At 39.1% G+C, this 17,752-nt stretch overlaps 1 protein-coding gene across 6 annotated transcripts in view; it reads right to left on the reverse strand.

Annotated features, from left to right (window-relative positions):
- Positions 1-17,752, reverse strand: part of CREBRF (CREB3 regulatory factor) — a 61,201-nt gene that overhangs the window by 36,854 nt on the left and 6,595 nt on the right. For 4 of the 6 annotated variants that reach the window (XM_013060646.2, XM_045075599.1, XM_004737589.3 and 1 more), the window contains exons 2-3: positions 2,710-2,911; positions 571-696 (exon numbers count right to left, since the gene is read on the reverse strand). In XM_013060646.2, the coding sequence (XP_012916100.1) occupies positions 571-696; positions 2,710-2,718 (135 nt within the window). In that variant the 5' untranslated portion in view covers positions 2,719-2,911. Of the gene's footprint in view, positions 1-570; positions 697-2,709; positions 2,912-4,243; positions 4,295-17,752 lie in introns of all 6 variants that reach the window. The other 2 variants (XM_004737587.3, XM_045075598.1) reach the window with 2 other exon arrangements.

Genomic DNA, 17,752 nt, shown 5'->3' on the forward strand with positions numbered 1-17,752 from the left:
ACTGCTTGGAATTGCTATTTTTACCTCATATTCTCTGTGTCATATGCTTTGCTCAATGTTATCATTCCTAAATATCCCAGTTGAAGAGTCCTTTAGCAGTCCGGCATATCAAAAAAGACAGCTTCCCATCCTCATCATCAAAAACTGAACTTGAAGATATTTAGATAAACTCTTTCTACTTTCTGTGTGTGTGCATGTATTTATATATAATTACTTTTATAATCATATGCATATTTAAAAATTCCAATATAATTAACATATAGTGTTATTTTAGTTTCAGGTGTACAATACAGTGATCCAACAATTCTACACATTACTCAGTGCTTATCATGGTAAGTGTACTCTTAATCCCCTTCACCTGTTTCACCCATCCCCTCACCCACCTCCCTGTTCTTACTATTTTTCAATGGGTTCATAAAGCCTTCTAAAATTACTAGACTGACAGTCAAAAAATCAAACTTGACATCCTTTTTTCTATTCAGGCATTTATAAATTAAAAAAAAAAAACCCTACACCACAATATTTTTACCCCAAATAACTTAAAGCAGAATCCAAGAAAATGTTACTTACCAGTTCATACATGAAATCTGGATCTGAACTGTTTGCTAAGAGATCTGTGCTCATCAGAGTCTGCTCTGAAAAGGTGTGGCTTCGAAAGGCATCCCCAAAAGGCGGATCCATTCCGCTTACACTAGGCTACAACAGAGTGATTTTAACTTTAGAAAGTTAAAGACTACTCCAAGACCAATTTATTATCCATAACTCAGACACCTACTAACTTCTTAGTTTTACAACAATTCTGTATATTTTCTACTCTTTAGCACATTTGAGAGATTTAACTAGCATTACATTGTGAACTTAAATTAGGAAGATAATGAAGATGCACTAAAAATAGAAAAAAGTGGCAACTGTTACTTATACCTAACTTCTAAAAACTAAAGCTTATTCAGCCACTAGAATCGGCATTCACTACCTAATGAGTACTTTTATTCGGCTATATAACATTTCTTCAAACCCATCTCTAACAACACTTCCTCTTCTATCTTCCCAATATGGAGCACTTCCTCCTATTTCCTGGGGTCTGCAGAGATAACAAGTTGGTCTCATTCTGTACTCCTAAGTGACTCCAGTGTCTTATTTCCACAAACAATCTGGAGGACAATTTGGGCACCTTTAGTGCAACCAGTGCCTCCAGGAATGTGATGATGAAGATACTGGATCAGCCAAATATCCCAAAATCTTACTGGTGAGACCAGAAACTTGGGCATGAGCTCAGCAGCCTTAATCCTGATCCCAGAAAAGGGTACAAGTCATTCTTTAATAAATAAGGGGAAAAAGACCTGGCACTAAGAGTTGATGCTCCTTCTTTTCTCTCCAACCCACTTTTCCATTTCAACATCTACACAAATCACTCCAGAAGGAAGTCAGGGCCCATGCTCGTAAAGCAGCCCAAACAAGTAAAAGGCCTCACTCTGAAATCTAACTTGGATGAAGGAAGAGGATGTGAAAGAATAAAAATTCCCTCTTTGCCTTTTTGTTCTTATTCTGCAAGTTTTTGCTAAAACTTAAAAAAAATTCTATTAATCTATTTGCTTACATTTCTCTATTCATATACCTTCTACCTACCACAAACTGGCCTTCTTACATGCTCTCCTATCATGTTTTTCTTCACTGGTACTTCCCAATCCAGTCTTTTCTTTCTCTAATTTTCCCCAACCCTATCAGACTGTAAGCTCAAAGTAAGTGTGTTATAGCTCTAACTTCAAGTAGTCCAAAAGCAGCAAACTAAACTCTAAATGGGAAAGAACTCCAAATCAGTATGTGTAATCCACTTGGCCAGGAGATTGGGGTGGAGCTAGGCCACTGGTCTTCTTAATATCAACTAGCAAATCCCCTTTCTTTGCCTCTGCTGCCTGCCTCTGAGCCACTGGATAATCCCAGCAAGGTGCTTATTTTCTGTGCTCAAGGCATAATTCTGCCTGGCTCTACATGAAGCCACCTAAGAGTCCTTGCCCTCTCCTTATTTCTACGTTTCTCCTCAGCACTAAACCCAAAGAGGAAAGAGGATAAGAGCTAACCATTGGAGGAGGACAGGAAGAAGTCTGGATGTGCAGTGGGGAAAAACAGGGCTTCTTTTCTTACTTCAGAGATTGACTCAAACCAGAGATTGATCAATTCAAAGTAGTTACCATAATATAAATAGATCTAATCATTCTCAGTAACCTTTTGTGAATAGTATATATATGTATGAGGAGTATATGTGTTTATATGGAAGAAAAAGGTTGAAATCTCTCACCATTTCCTCCTAACTACTTTTAAATTCATAAGGCATAAATGGAAAGGAATAAAGGAATAACTGGGAAACAGGAAGCAGACAAGGAGATGGACATGGGCTTTCTGTGGCAGATTAATTTTCAGGGGAGTTGGGTGAGCCTCCTTAAAGCCAGCAGATCTGGCCCCCTTCTAACCAAATTTTCATTCACCACATTTCCCCATGTCAAGCTCATTAAATTTCAAAGTGTAGCAAAGAGGAAACAGAAGCAATGGAAGGACGGACATGTATTCAAAACTAGCTGAGATCAGAAATAAAGTGTCTTAAAAAGGGAGTTTGTCAAGCTGTGTTAAGATTCAGAGAACTTACAGAAACAATAGTATGGACTTTCTGCAGTAGGAAAATATAAAACTTTGCACCTGCTTTGTATGATTTACCTGAGGCATTTCCAAGCCCAGATCCTGTGAGTCCGATTCCAAACTTTGTTTTTTCCTCGTTTGTAAATTCTTTTCCAGCTTTACTTTTAATTTCAAGATCAGAGATGATTTTCACAATAAAAGGCAGGTTTTCCCAGAATGCCTTCAATTCAAACGTTTGGATCAGTGCTTTTTATTTATTTTTTAGTATTTCTGTGTGAATCTGTCAAACAACAACACAAAGTAACTTCACTGAGCACCATTAAAAACAAGCTGACCTTTCAAAAATGACATTAACAAAGAACACTTTAGAAGAGTAAGGCTTAATGGTTGCAATCTCAAGAATTTGGTCACTTCTTAGTATCAACTATTCTGAAATTCACCATTCCTCTCTTTGTTTCTAAAAAAGGATGTCAATAACCAATTGGCAACATTAAAAAAGAAAAAAAAACCACCATGACAAAATCTTTTCCTGTGATCTGAAAGATGTATCTAATGTTAAAGTAAAGCTCCCATTCACTTTATGTTCTGCATGAGAGAGTATTCTCAATATTTAATTCCATGTATTGAATAATCATTACTGCAAAATTAACCCACATTTTATATCTGTTATATATCTACAAGAGGGACACCTGGGTGGCTCAGTCAGTTAAGGGGATGCCTTCGGCTCAGGTCTTGATCCCAGCATCCTGGGATTGAGTCCCCCATCGGGCTCCTTGCTCCATGGGGACCCTGCTTCTCCCTCTGCTTCTGCCTGCCACTCTGCCTGCTTGTACTCTCTCTGTCTCTCTGACAAATAAATAAAAACCTTAAAAAAAAAAGAAAAAGAAAAAGAGTAATGAATATATAAAAATCAACAATGGTGCCTGGGTGGCTCAGTCCATTAAGCGTCTGCTTTGGCTCAGGTCATGATCCCAGAATCCTGGGATCAAGTCTCCATCAGGCTCCTTGCTCAGTGGAGAGCCTGCTTCTCCCTCTGCCTGCTGTTCCCCTTGCTTGTGCGCTCACTCTCTTGCTCTCTGACAAATAAATAAAATCTTTAAAAAATGTTAAAAAAGGAATTACTCCAATAAGTTTTTAACATGTTTATGTTGGGGGGAAATAGGAAAATATTCCACAGAGGGGTTTCAAGGATTAAATAATGATTGTAAATCACCTCCACAGAGTCTTGATTGTGGTAGAGCCTTAAATTTAAATGTTAATTCCCTTTTCCCTCCTCTGCAAAGGCCTTAATTGAGGGGGACTAAACAGCAATACCCACTTCATCATCTTTTTCTACATCAGTGGTCCTCAAAGTGTGATCCCAAGACCAGCAGAATCAGTATCAACTTGGATTGTGTTACAACTGCAAAATTTTGAACTCTAGCCCAGACCAACTAAAGCAGAAACTCTTCTCACAGTTAAGTGTTTAAACAAGTCCTCTAGGTGATTCTGACTTTCCCTAAAATTTGAGAACCACTGACCTACACTCAGCACCTTGCTCTCATTCAGTCTAGTTGCAATATCCTTTCTTAGACTGATGTAAAGAGCCAATTTAAGCTGAGTTGCTCCATACCTAATATATCTGGACTGGAGGGTCAGAGTGTTACATCAATTTCAAAGGCCTCTGCAGAACAAGAAAGAGACTATCAACAAGAGATTCAATAACTGTTCCACATAATTAGATGGGTAAACTGACAATCATTTTTATTTCCTGATCTTTGCTAGGCTCTCCCCTCTGGTGGGCTGTCATTCCCACTTTGCAGTTCTGGTCTAGGAAACATCAAGTGCCCAGGCTGAGCCTACAAACAGAATTAACTATGCATTTCAATCCCATGATACAGTTTAGGCTCCTGACAAAGGCCAGTTCTGGTCCAGTTCCTCCTTATGTGGCCTCATGCCTTGACCCTACTGCTGACATACAATCTGAGTCCTAATTCTTCCCTTGATTCCTGTGAGAAACAGTATCAGTTGCCCTTCCTCCCTCCCTCCTTTTCTCCCTTCATTCCTTCCTTTAAGGCTGGGGAGTGACAGAGCGAGAAGAAGGAGAATCTTAGCGATGTGGGACTAGATCTTGCAACCCTGGGATCATGACCTCAGCCAAAATCTAGAGTCAGATGCTTAACTGACTGCGCCATCTAGGCATCCCCAGTCACCTGCCTTTTCTAGACCTATTACTTCAACTCCAAAAAGGTGTGTGATTCAAGTGATGCATTCAATGAAGTGGGTCAGTATAATCCTGGTCTATAGCCTGGATATGAGAGAAAATTCTAATACTCTCTAAAATCTTAAGTTTACTCTTATTAAGCAACAGGGCTGAAAACTTCGCAAAAAGATTAAGTTCTATTAAACAAATACTTATTGCCATCAACTAAAGACACCATCTACCAACAGCTTGGTTTATCTGGGAATACACTGGACAAAAAAGAGCTAAGTTTCGGTCGCAGCTTTCACTTGCAAACTATGTAAAACTGGGTAGGTCAATCTTTCTAGGCCTCATTTTTCTCATTTCTAGAAAGAACACAATACTACTAATAATACTAGTTTCCTAGCCACCGAATTTTCTAAGCCATAAAACCATAAAATGCAAATGCAAATAGAGGTAACCCCACTTTTTGAAGTCCATGTTACAGCACTTCACTTTTACAAAGACCTACCCTGGTACCTATTTTTGCTAACTGAAGCAAATCCGAAGAGGATTTTTGTTTTTATGAAAATAGGTAAAAATAGTGTTAAGTGTTTGTTGTATTTGGGGCTCTTGAAGAGACAGAACACATCCCAAGCAGAGGAACAAATGCCCCGCCCAGCTCCTTCCTGAGGAACCACCCAGCATCGCAGCACCAAGCTGCCACAGGCCTGAACTGTGTCTATGAACATCTGTGCTTTGTACCGATTTATTTTGTGCATGCATTAGCTAGATGTATCCTAAGATATCAGAAAATCCTACGAGAGGTTATACCCTGAGCCTGGGAATGCTCAAAAAATTTTCCACATAATTAATGGTAAGTGCTTCTCCACTTTATGCCATTTCAGCTTTTGAAAGGTTTCATAGGAGCACTCTACTTTTGCAGAGCAGGAGAAACCTTTTATTATTATTATTTTTTATTTAAACACTTGACCTCAAAACTAGGTTGTCAATGCAGTTAGCAAAAGGAGCACTTGTTTGGAGCACTTGACAGGAGACCTAGAATCCTGTTTTGATCCCATAATTAAAACTAAGCAGGCTTATGAATTTGAGCACATTATTTAAGTTTGTATCTTAGCATCCTACTGAGGAATCACAAATATTCTCCTTTAACTATACAAGGGATGTTATGAGAATTGAATGAGATATTAAGTTAGGATGTACCAATAAAATAAAAAGTGATGATTATCAATAGGTACATTTTGGCAATGCTTTCTTTTGTTCCACAGCTCATCCATCTCAGAATCTTGACATCTATGACAGCTATTGGCAGCAAGGCTGAATGTTTTATAGACACCAATTCCCAAAGTGAGCGTATCCACCATGTGAAGAGTTGAGCACATCCTCCTGGGATAGTTAAAGGTCCTTAGTTGCTTCTCCCAGCCTCTCAGGTAGCAGCAAACAGGATGAGTGAAGGGCCAATGCTACCCCAAGAAGTAGAAGGTCCTTTAATTCTCTAAAACTAATGACCCAAGGTCACAACCAATTATCTTTATCTCAAAGGTTTTGCACCCATTTTCCAAAATGCCTGGTACCACTCCAAACATTCACTGTGAAAGACCATGAACAACAAAAGTGGAAGGAAAAGAAAAAAGAATAAAGGTTTCTACAGCAATTACCACTGCACAGAATCTTCCATAATGATACATCGCTCCCAAATACAAAGGTACACTGATATTTAGATGGCCAAACAACAAGAAGAAAGTGTTAACAACTTGCTCTTCAGGATGCCTTCACACTTCTTTGGGCTCAAGAATACCCATATTTTATTCAAAACTTTGATATTAAAGTCATGTACACTAAAAGCAATAGTCTACTTTCCCAATATGTACCCTAAGAAATATTTGTTCTAAGGAATGTTAAATGGTTATTCAGTAAAAGGGTTAAGAGATCTGGAAAACACCACATTAAACAAAACAGATATACTGACTCTTAGTAAGGCTTCTTGCAAACTTTAAGGTGCTAGGTGCTAATGTGCATTATTAATCACCAATAGGTGACTAGAGCAGATATGATTTCCCAAACTTACTTGATCCTAAAATCCTCTACCCTGCCCTCAAGCAGATCCCAAGACTAGTGTTATTAAAAACACAACAACAAAACCCACAATACCCTAAAGGAAAGGCTAAATCAATTTCCCTAGTTATGAATTCTTTTTACCCCCCCAAAGATTTTTATTTACTTGAGAGAAAGCCCGCACAGAAGGAGAGGCAGAGGGAGATGCAGGTTCCCTGCTGAGCAGAGAGCCCAACATGGGGCCCTATCCCAGTAGGAATAAGCTACCCATGAATCCCATGAATTCCTTTTTTTCCACAGCTCTGGCTCACCAGTTCTCAATACAGTTTTGTGGGTTTTTCAAGGGAGAAAAGACTGCTGTCTGTCAGAAATATCTGCCAACAGATTTTCTGTACCTGGGCTCATTCAACTCAACAAGAGCTCCTAGGCACAGGAAAATACTGTTAACAGGAAACTAGATCTCTGAAGCAATGTGATAAGGTTCAGGGCAGGCTGCCCCAATATGCCACCCTCACATATTATTTTTAATTGAAGTTACTCAAGAAAGAGCTAGTGCAAGAAAGACATTCTGACCTTTCCTGTTATCCCGAAACCAAGAAATAAATCTCCCCATGTGAGAGGTACCCTCCCTGCACCTGGGAGATAGAAAGCATCCTTACTGCCAGAGATAGGCAATTCAGGGCAAAGAAGGCTATATAAATAAACCTTGTTATTTCTTCCATTAATTTGCTACCCCAAGCCCAAACATCTTTGTCTTTTTAACTCTTAAGGGATTTATTGTTTCTTTGTCTCAAAGGTATAAAAGCTGCCTGCTTTGGTCACTTCTTTGAATCTCATATTTTGATGAGCTCCCATACATACAAAATTAAAATAATTTATTTTTCTCCTGTTAATCTGCCTTGTGTCAATTTAATTATATCAAATCAGCCAAAGAACCTAGATGGGAAGAGAGGAAAAGTTTTCCTCCCCTACAAGTAATATGGAATAAATGACTGATTTATGAGCAGTAATGGTATCATGTGAAGCTGGCCACAGCTCAATATCTTTCATAGCCTTTTCTACCAGGTCCTTCCCTGAATTTTTTGGTTCTCCACTTGAAAATACGTTGAGGCTTACTATATACATTAGGCAAGGCAAAAGGTGAAGTAAGATGACAGGTAAGACCAAAGGACTTTTACAAAAGCTCATCCCTGGGACTGCTTAAGCCATTAATCCAAACTTTGAAAGCCAAACCCAAGAGCTGACCAGAGTGCCCCATGCAGTTTACACACAACTAAGAGCCCCCAAATTTTGCCTCTTCTGAAACTGAGAGTTTCAGCTAATTCCCTAGAGTCCACTATTTTTCAAAGGTTGCAAAATATAAACTATAAATGAAAATGTCTTATGAAAAAGCAGATACTATATATATGATGGTTCAAATCCCTACAGCTCCCCTTTTATAAGCCACTGGCTTATAAGCCACTTAGGGCACTGTTCCCATTTAGTTGGTTAACTCAAGGGAACTGGCTCCTCACAATAGTAGCACTTTTGGGTCATCCAACATTCATCAGAGTAGGTGTTAAAAAATTTTGGGGCGCCTGGGTGGCTCAGTGGGTTAAGCCGCTGCCTTCGGCTCAGGTCATGATCTCAGAGTCCTGGGATCGAGTCCCGCATCGGGCTCTCTGCTCAGCGGAGAGCCTGCTTCCCTCTCTCTCTCTCTGCCTGCCTCTCCATCTACTTGTGATTTCTCTCTGTCAAATAAATAAATAAAATCTTTAAAAAAAAAAAAAAAAAATTTTTTGACACACCCATTAGGATGGTTATTATCCAAAAAATGGAAAATAACAAATAGAGGATGTTGAGGAGGATGTGGAAAAACTGGAACCCTTGTGCAATGCTGGTAGGAATGCAAAGTGGTGGAGCTAGGAATCTTTAGCAGTTCCACACGAAGTTATACATCCAGAAATTCCACATCTGCATACATAACCAAAAGAATTAGCAGGGACTCAAACAGATACATGCACACCCATATTCACAGCTATGTTATTCACAATCTTCAGAAGGTGGAAACAACCCTAGCGTCCATCAACAGATGAATGGATAAACAAAATATAGTAATTCATGCAAGGGAACATTATTCAGCCATAAAAAGGAGTGAAATTCTGATTATGGATGACCTTTAAAAACATTACACTGAGTGGGGCGCCTGGGTGGCTCAGTGGGTTAAAGCCTCTGCCTTCGGCTCAGGTCATGATCCCAGGGTCTTGGGATCAAGCCCTGCATTGGGCTCTCTCTGCTCAGCAGGGAGCCTGCTTCCTCCTCTCACTCTCTCTCTCTGTGTGCCTCTCTGCCTACTTGTGATCTCTGTCAAATAAATAAAATCTTGAAAAAAAAAAACCAGAAAAATTACATTGAGTGAAATAAACCTGACACAAAAGGACAAATATTACATGATGCAACTCAAGTGAGGTACAAGAATAGGCAAATTCATGAAACAGAAAGTAGAATAGACACCAGGAGAGTTACTGTTTAAAGGGCAGAGTTTTCTGTTTAGAATCTGCCTAGGATTCTGTAAGATGAGGAAAGTGTTCTAGAAATAGATACACAAGACTGTACATTTAAAAATGGTTTAAATGGAAAAATTTGTTCCACAATGAAAGGTATTTTAAAAAATTTTTGAGGGAAGAAATACCAACACATTTATACCATTATGTAATTCATATACTATGGTTTATTTTGATCTTTCCTAATCTTTGTTGGTTCATGCTCATTTCTTTCATGTGTTCAGAGTTCCTGGGTTTTTTTTTTTTTTTTTTTCTCTGTTGTCTTTAAACTGTACGAGATCCACAGTTCTAAGATGTGGTAACTGTCCTGAACCCTTAACCTAAATAAGTCCTTTCTCCTGACGTTTAATCCCCAAGCAAAGATGAAAGAAAGGGAAGAAAGGGAAAGGACGGGAGGAAGGACCACTGACTTGGTAATTTAAGTTTATACATCCCATATATATATACCCCGTGAGGTTCCCATTTGGCAAGAAAGACAGTCAGTTTGCCCAAGCTCCTTTTCAAACCAGGACCCAGCATTCACATTCTATCCATCCTGCCATACTTCATTTGTTCCACTCAACAATTCCTCTCCTTTTGAAAACGACGCAGTAGGGATGCCTGGGTGGCTCAGTGGGTTAAAGCCTCTGCCTTCAGCTCGGTCATGATCCCAGGGTCTTGGGATTGAGCCCTGCATCGGGCTCTCTGCTCAGCAGGGAGACTGTCCGTGCCCCCACCCCCCCATCTGCCTGCCTCGCTGCCTACTTGGGATCTGTCTCTCTGTCAAATAAATAAATAAAATCTTTTAAAAAAGAAAACTGTGCAGCAAAATAGTGAACAAAACAGTTCTACTGAAAACAGTTCTTCAGATGTTTACTGAATCAAGCCAATACCTGCTTCATGGCACAGCAGAAATCAGAGATCCACAAACTCCCAAACCACAGAGGAAACATATGCTGCTCATGCAACAAACACACTGGGTAAATGGTGGGTGCCACATTCTCCCTTTATTATGTGATATACAGTCTGTGAACACACCTTCAGGTGAATCCCTTCTTTCTACCCTTCAATAGCAGTTCTCTGGATCCAGAATATAGATAACAGGTAAGGACACTTCTAACTAGATGATTATAGTTTATGTTTGGAATTACCAGCAAACGACACCCATTATTTATTTTCCAAACCCTGCTACTGATGGTCCTGAAGAGGAGGCTATAAAGAGAAAATACCTGTCTTTTCCCTCAGAAAATATTTATTTTCCCTCAGAGAAAACATCATTTTCCTAACCAAGTAGTACTCATCGTGACCCTATAAGCAGATATGATCCTTTTATCATACTGCTTTGTACACTCTTTATCCCTGGATCAATCCAATAGTACCCTTTTATCCTCACACTCAGAGTTTTTTAAAAATGTGGGGGTTGAGAGGTAGGTTTGCCACAAACATTTCATTAAACAAAATTATTTTACTAAGAATCCTGAGGAGCTAAGAAAAGATACTAAACCTGAAAAATAGCTCTCCTTAGAATGTACCTTTGGAGGAAGACACAAGACCTCTCAAAATTTTATTCCATTCCTTTCCAAAGGCTTCTGCTGAACTTTAACCTTTTGCCTACAGAGAAACATATGAGATCTTCATTTTAAAAACCCTTTGGGAACCAAAAAGACCATTAAAGTAGGTGTCTGGATCAATGTGAGCTGAGCAGGAGGAGCTACTTTTTATTTCTGAAAACTTATCAATTACAAGGTATTAGGGGCTTTCTGCAGCATTGATATCTGTTGATCAAGTTGTTCAGAGCACAAGAGTGAGAGCATGGGACAGTTTTAGATAGAACCAAATAATGTATTTCTAACCCCAGCCATACTTGGTTACCACTGGCAATAAAATATTCACAGATTATATTTGTATCACTGTTTATAGACTACAAACGCATTGCTATGCCTTGTCATTTGATAAAACAACTCGGTAAAGTAGTTAGGGTATTAGCATCACGGCTCTCCACTACCATCCATCCAACCACTTTTATATTAATAGAAAAAGTTCAACAAGGATAACAGATTTGAGGTCATTCAGCAAATGTCTCTGTGCAAACCCATCATTATAGAGACCACCTCTATTTGCAGTACCTTTTCTCCAGAAGGCTCCCAAGTCTGCATCTTCAGTCTAAACACATGAATGCAAGAGCCTTGCCATCTGAGAACCAGGTATTCCCCATGTTCATTCACATTCCATGACCTTAGACACACACAACATGCCACCTCCCTCTTCAAACATTTCCATTCTGTCTGTACTATCATCATTCTCAGACATCCAGACATGGAATGCTGATCTCAACACTGACTCTTTTCTTTCTCCTCCCCAGTTCTCTGTTAAATCATGCCAGTTCTCTTTAACAAAGATATACTGACAACTTACCTGTACTCAGCACACACGCATCTGTTTGTCTTTGCCCTTCCCATTTTCTCAACACTTTACTTGAGCCTCACCATTTTATATTTACCATTCTAATAGTTGCCCTAAAGATCTTCCTGTCGCCATCCCCTCTCTCTCAAGTTCTTATGTTCTATTTTCTCCCTAAACCACCACTTGGTATTAGTGCCATACTCATGATAAGAGTTTCTCTCAGAAACTCCCAAACATTTCTTGCATAATCAAAATACTCAGACACAATGAAACTATCTTTCCAATCTCATCTTCCACTACTCTTCTATAACACTAATACTTGGTTGATCTTACAATTTCACCAAATCTTTGAGGTACTTAAAATCACATTTTCCTCCACTCAGAATTTCCAAAAGTGAGGCTCTGGTCTTTCATGCCTTTGCTCACGTGGTTTTTCTTTTCCTCCTCCCTAATTCCTTGTATCCACTACTAGACTGTAAGGTCTTTTGAGAACAACCATTTATCATTCCTCTCTGTTTCATTAGCGCCAGAAGCAATGCCTTGCCCAGCAGAGGCATCCACACAAGAGTTGACAATGAATGGGAAATGCCCTAAGACCACAGGTTCTTCAGAGGTGCAACTTTCTGCATATACAAAGGGACACTGCAAGTCAGTCAGTCAGTCAGTCAGTCATATATATACAGCTGACCCTTGGATAACAGGTTTGAACAGTGTGGGTCCACTTGCACGTGAATTTTTTTCAATAAGTACAGTATTAGTACTGTACATGTATGTTCTCTTCCTTATGATTTAATATTTTCTTTAGCTTAATTTATTGTAAGAATACACAATCAAAATATGTGTTAACTGTTTATGTTCTCCATAGGCTTCTGGTTAACAGCAGGCTATTGGTAGTTATACACAAGAGTTTAAACTGCATGGGGGGAGACGGATGGTTGGTGCCCCCTAACCCCCATGTTGTTCAAAGGTCAACTGTATGTTTATCATCTTTTATGTGCTCTGAATTTATCTAATAAGTTAGCTTGTTAATTTGAGTCTAGAACCACTATAGTATCATATAACAGAAATACTTAAAATTGTACTCCTGAATTTCCTTTTACACTTCCAGGAAAAGTATTATTTGAATTTCAGTCGATTCTGAAGACCAGAGAGAATTCTTGTCTAGTGAGGAGAGGGTAGAAGAAGGAGTAGGGTCAATATTTATTTAAACCAACTGAATCCAGGCACTGGACTGATACAGGTTACACTGTTCTTTCTCTCCCCACCCCCATTTTAATTAAGACAAAATATTTTATGCAGATTAAACACTGAAATTTAAAGAATCATTTAGTTTTCTGAGCTGTTCAGCAGAAATCTACAAAATGTAAAAAGGGAACAGGATTAAAGGCAGCAGCATAGAAACAGATAGTGGTGCAGGCAAACACATTTGAGCCATACCGTAAGATTCCAGGGGAACAGCTGCCCCAAGACACTCTGGACATATCCTAACAACTTCAGCACTCCAGTGATCAGAGACCTCGGCTCTTCCTCAAACTCTGTCTCCTCCTTCCTTTCCCAATTTGACACTTTTCAAAAGTACCAAGAATATACACAATTTTGAAATCCTCTTCAAATTCCTTCCTATTATGCAAAAGGGGCTACACCACTGGCACAGGACTATAGAACAGCTGGTACAGAGGTTTTGGCATAAGGCTACAAAGAGGTTGTAAATACAGTTTTGCAATCATTTATTTCAACATTGAGAAAGGTTGGCTGCCTCTTTGGCTCTACTACTCCTACAGGCTTGCTCTGTGATTCAAGATAAAAGGTTCTGCTTTATGAGTATTTGGAATTTTACTCCAGATTCTTACTTGCCTTCTTTTATTTGTAAATACAAGAATTCCCTGTCTTACTTTACAGGGATTTTGTGATTCACAATAATATGTGCCCTGACACAAAACAGATACTCAATAAATAGTGTTTTTTTTTTTTTTTATCCTAAGATTCCTTTCTTGTTATATAAGATGTTCCTGGAGTGTTGCAGCTACTGAAAGTATAAACCCGAACTCAACTCAGAATCCTAGATTTTCTAAATTCCACACTTAATTATCACAAAAACCCAACTGCTTGGAACTAGGGTAAGTAAGGGATCTGCAGGCAACACAGGTCATTTAACATCCCTGCCTTGGCTTCATGAGGATCAACGTCAATTATCTGGTTTAGTCAGCAAAAAAAAATCTTTTGATTCACAAAGTAATTCATAAGCTTCAAACTAGTTATCTCTGTACACAATTGGAACTGACAAGTAGGGGCATCTGGCTGGTTCAGTCCATGGAGCAGGGGACTCTAGATCTCAGGTTCTGAGTTCAAGCCCCACACTCGGTGCAGAAATTACTTAAAAAAAAAAAAAAATCTTACACCACACACGAAAATAGACTCAAAATGGATGAAGGACCTCAATGTGCGAAAGGAATCCATCAAAATCCTTGAGGAGAACACAGGCAGCAACCTCTTCGACCTCAGCCGCAGCAACATCTTCCTAGGAACATCACCAAAGGCAAGGGAAGCAAGGGCAAAAATTAACTATTGGGATTTCATCAAGATCAAAAGCTTTTGCACAGCAAAGGAAACCGTTAACAAAACTAAGAGACAACTGACAGAATGGGAGAAGGTATTTGCAAATGACATATCAGATAAAGGACTAGTGTCCAAAATCTATAAAGAACTTAGGAAACTCAACACCCAAAGAACAAATAATCCAATCAAGAAATGGGCAGAGGACATGAACAGACATTTCTGCAAAGAAGACATCCAGATGGCCAACAGACACATGAAAAAGTGCTCCATATCACTGGGCATCAGGGAAATACAAATCAAAACCACAATGAGATATCATCTCACACCAGTCAGAATGGCTAAAATCAACAAGTCAGGAAATGACAGATGCTGGCAAGGATGCGGAAAAAGGGGAACCCTCCTACACTATTGGTGGGAATGCAAGCTGGTGCAACCACTCTGGAAAACAGCATGGAGGTTCCTCAAAATGTTGAAAATAGAACTGCCCTATGACCCAGCAATTGCACTACTGGGTATTTACCCTAAAGATACAAACGTAGTGATCCAAAGGGGCACGTGCACCCGAATGTTTATAGCAGCAATGTCCACAATAGCCAAACTATGGAAAGAACCTAGATGTCCATCAACAGATGAATGGATCAAAAAGAGGTGGTATATATACACAATGGAATACTATGCAGCCATCAAAAGAAATGAAATCTTGCCATTTGCAACAACATGGATGGAACTAGAACGTATCATGCTTAGCGAAATAAGTCAAGCTGAGAAACAACTATCATATGATCTCCCTGATATGAGAAAGTGGTGATGCAACATGGGGGCTTAAGTGAGTAGGAGAAGAATCAATGAAACAAGATGGGATTGGGAGGGAGACAAACCATAAGTGACTCTTAATCTCACAAAACAAACTGAGGGTTGCTGGGAGGAGGGGGGTTGGAAGAAGGGGGGTGGGGTTATGGACATTGGGGAGGGTATGTGCTTTGGTGAGTGCTGTGAAGTGTGTAAACCTGGCGATTCACAGACCTGTACCCCTGGGGATAAAAATATATGTTTATAAAAAATTAAAAATTAAAAAAAAATCTTTTTGGTAAGTAAATTATAAGAGGAAAGGGTTTCTTCAGAGAGATTATTGCTCTAATTGTTCAAACAATTACATATAGCTTATCTCTCTTTTTTTTTTAAAGATTTTATTTATCTGAGAGAGAGACAGTGAGAGAGAACATGAAAGGGGAGAAGGTCAGAGGGAGAAGCAGGCTCCCCACGGAGCTGGGAGCCCGATGTGGGACTCAATCCCAGGACTCTGGGATCATGACCTGAGCTAAAGACAGCTGCTTAACCAACTGAGCCACCCAGGCACCCTCTCTTTTTTAAACTTCGTTATACTGGCTTTACCAGATATGCTGGGTAACACAAGGAAATGGACCTACACAAAATTTATCTTTATATCTATAACATCTTATACAGTTTCTAATTAATACAAATACACAGTTTATACTACACTTGTCTCAACAGGATTTAGAATAAACCAAAGGAGACAGACTACCCCAAGTGCTGGGAAAACATAACCATGCATGATCTGTACTATCAGAGAAGTACGAAGAGTAACAAGAACCTGATCCCACCCTGCATCAGACACTTAGAATTATTATATCACTCCTAGTAGAGGAAAGAATAAAATTTGTTTATATAATTCATTAGTTTTTTAACGTAGGAGTCTGGACAACCAGCAAGTCATTATGTTAAGCCATTAGGTAGCAAAGTCCCAATAAGATCACTCTACCAGGATTATATACATTTTAAAAGGAAATACAAAGTTAACTGAGGATTTAAACTAAAAGCCTCAAACTGGACTGCAGCCACAAATCAATGCCTACATATGGGTTTGTTGGGCTCATCCACTGGTGTTTTTAAAAAATTAAATTTTAACTGCCAGCATTTAAATTGGAAATTTCATATAAGATTTGAGTCCTGTTAACAAATGCCACTCTATTGGAGAGGAAAAAAAAAATCATTGGGTACATATTCCCAGCAAGATCACTTGAATCACTTGAACTGAAACAAATTATCCCTTTAAACTGGCCTGTGCTCCCCAGTTTGCTCCACTCTCTACCCAGTTCCATTTCACAGATGAGGGCCTAAGCCAACAGGTGTCTAAGCTTACAAATGAGGCGCTGTTAAAACCACAGCACTAGCAAAAAGCCTGTTTGTGAATACAGTTAACTTCAGAACTTTCACTGGACCTCCAAATAAAAGACAGTTAACGGTAAGAGAAGTATTTAAAAGACCTGTACACGAAGGTTCAAAATAGCTTTATTCACAAGGGCCGAGTATCTGGAAGCAAATCCAAAATGGACGGACGGATTTTGGGATCCATGCACTAACAAGTACCCAAATGATACTCGAAATGACATGAAATCTCAAAAACATTATTAACATTAAAAAGTAATCAGACTCAAAAGACAAATCATTCTATGACTGTACTTAAATGAAATTTCAGGAAAGACAAATGTACAGTAATAGGAAGTAAATCAGTGACTGGGGCAAGGGGTGAAGCAGGGTTAATGAGGGAACTTTTTGCGGTGATGGGAATGTTCCATATCATGACTGTAGAGGTAGTCAGATGACTGCACAGATTTTTCAAAACTGAAAAGTTAGGTAAATTTTCGCTTATGTCAGTTATACCTCAGTAAAGCTGAGGTGTTTAGAAAACACTATAGAGTACTACCATCTCTACCTGGTAAGTTTGGGAAAGTTTCAGGAAAATATAAGATTTGAATTGAGTCTTATTGTAGAACAATTTAAAGGAGTATTAAGTGGAAAACACTGCATATAAGTGGTCATATTCTGCATTGTAGCCTATGAGAAATGGCATCTCTGAATACAAAGGAAAATGTTTCATAAAAGGAAATTCACAGAGACGGCTAATTAGTACTTGGAAAGGTATCAAAACCAAGTTGATCTTACAAGATTTCCCAAAAGGGAATCAACTCAGACATATGTTGCTGTTCAAATGCAAAGAAGCAGATAGTGTTAAAAAATGTTTTTATTTTTAAATGAAGCAAAATGAAGAGGAAAAGTAAGAGTCAAGGGATGCCTGGGTGGCTCAGTTGGTTAGGCATCTGCCTTCGGCTCAGGTCAGGATCCTGGGGTCCTAGGTTCGAGTCCCGCATCAGGCTCCTTGTTCAGTGGGGAGCCTGCTTCTCCCTCTGCCTCCTGCTCTCCTTGCTTGTGCATGCTCTCCCTCTCTGACAAATAATAAATAAAATCTTAAAAAATAATGAAAAAAGTAAGAGTTAAAAAAAGGGGGGAAAGAAACCCAAAGGAATATCAGAAGGGATGGAAGCAAGGTGATGAAATAAAGGTCAGGGACACATTATGTCAGAATAATAGGTATCTTGGTATT

Source organism: Mustela putorius, unplaced genomic scaffold (genome assembly GCF_011764305.1).
Source record: "Mustela putorius furo isolate JIRA1106 unplaced genomic scaffold, ASM1176430v1.1 tig00000145_pilon_pilon_pilon, whole genome shotgun sequence".
NCBI lineage: Eukaryota > Metazoa > Chordata > Mammalia > Carnivora > Mustelidae > Mustela > Mustela putorius.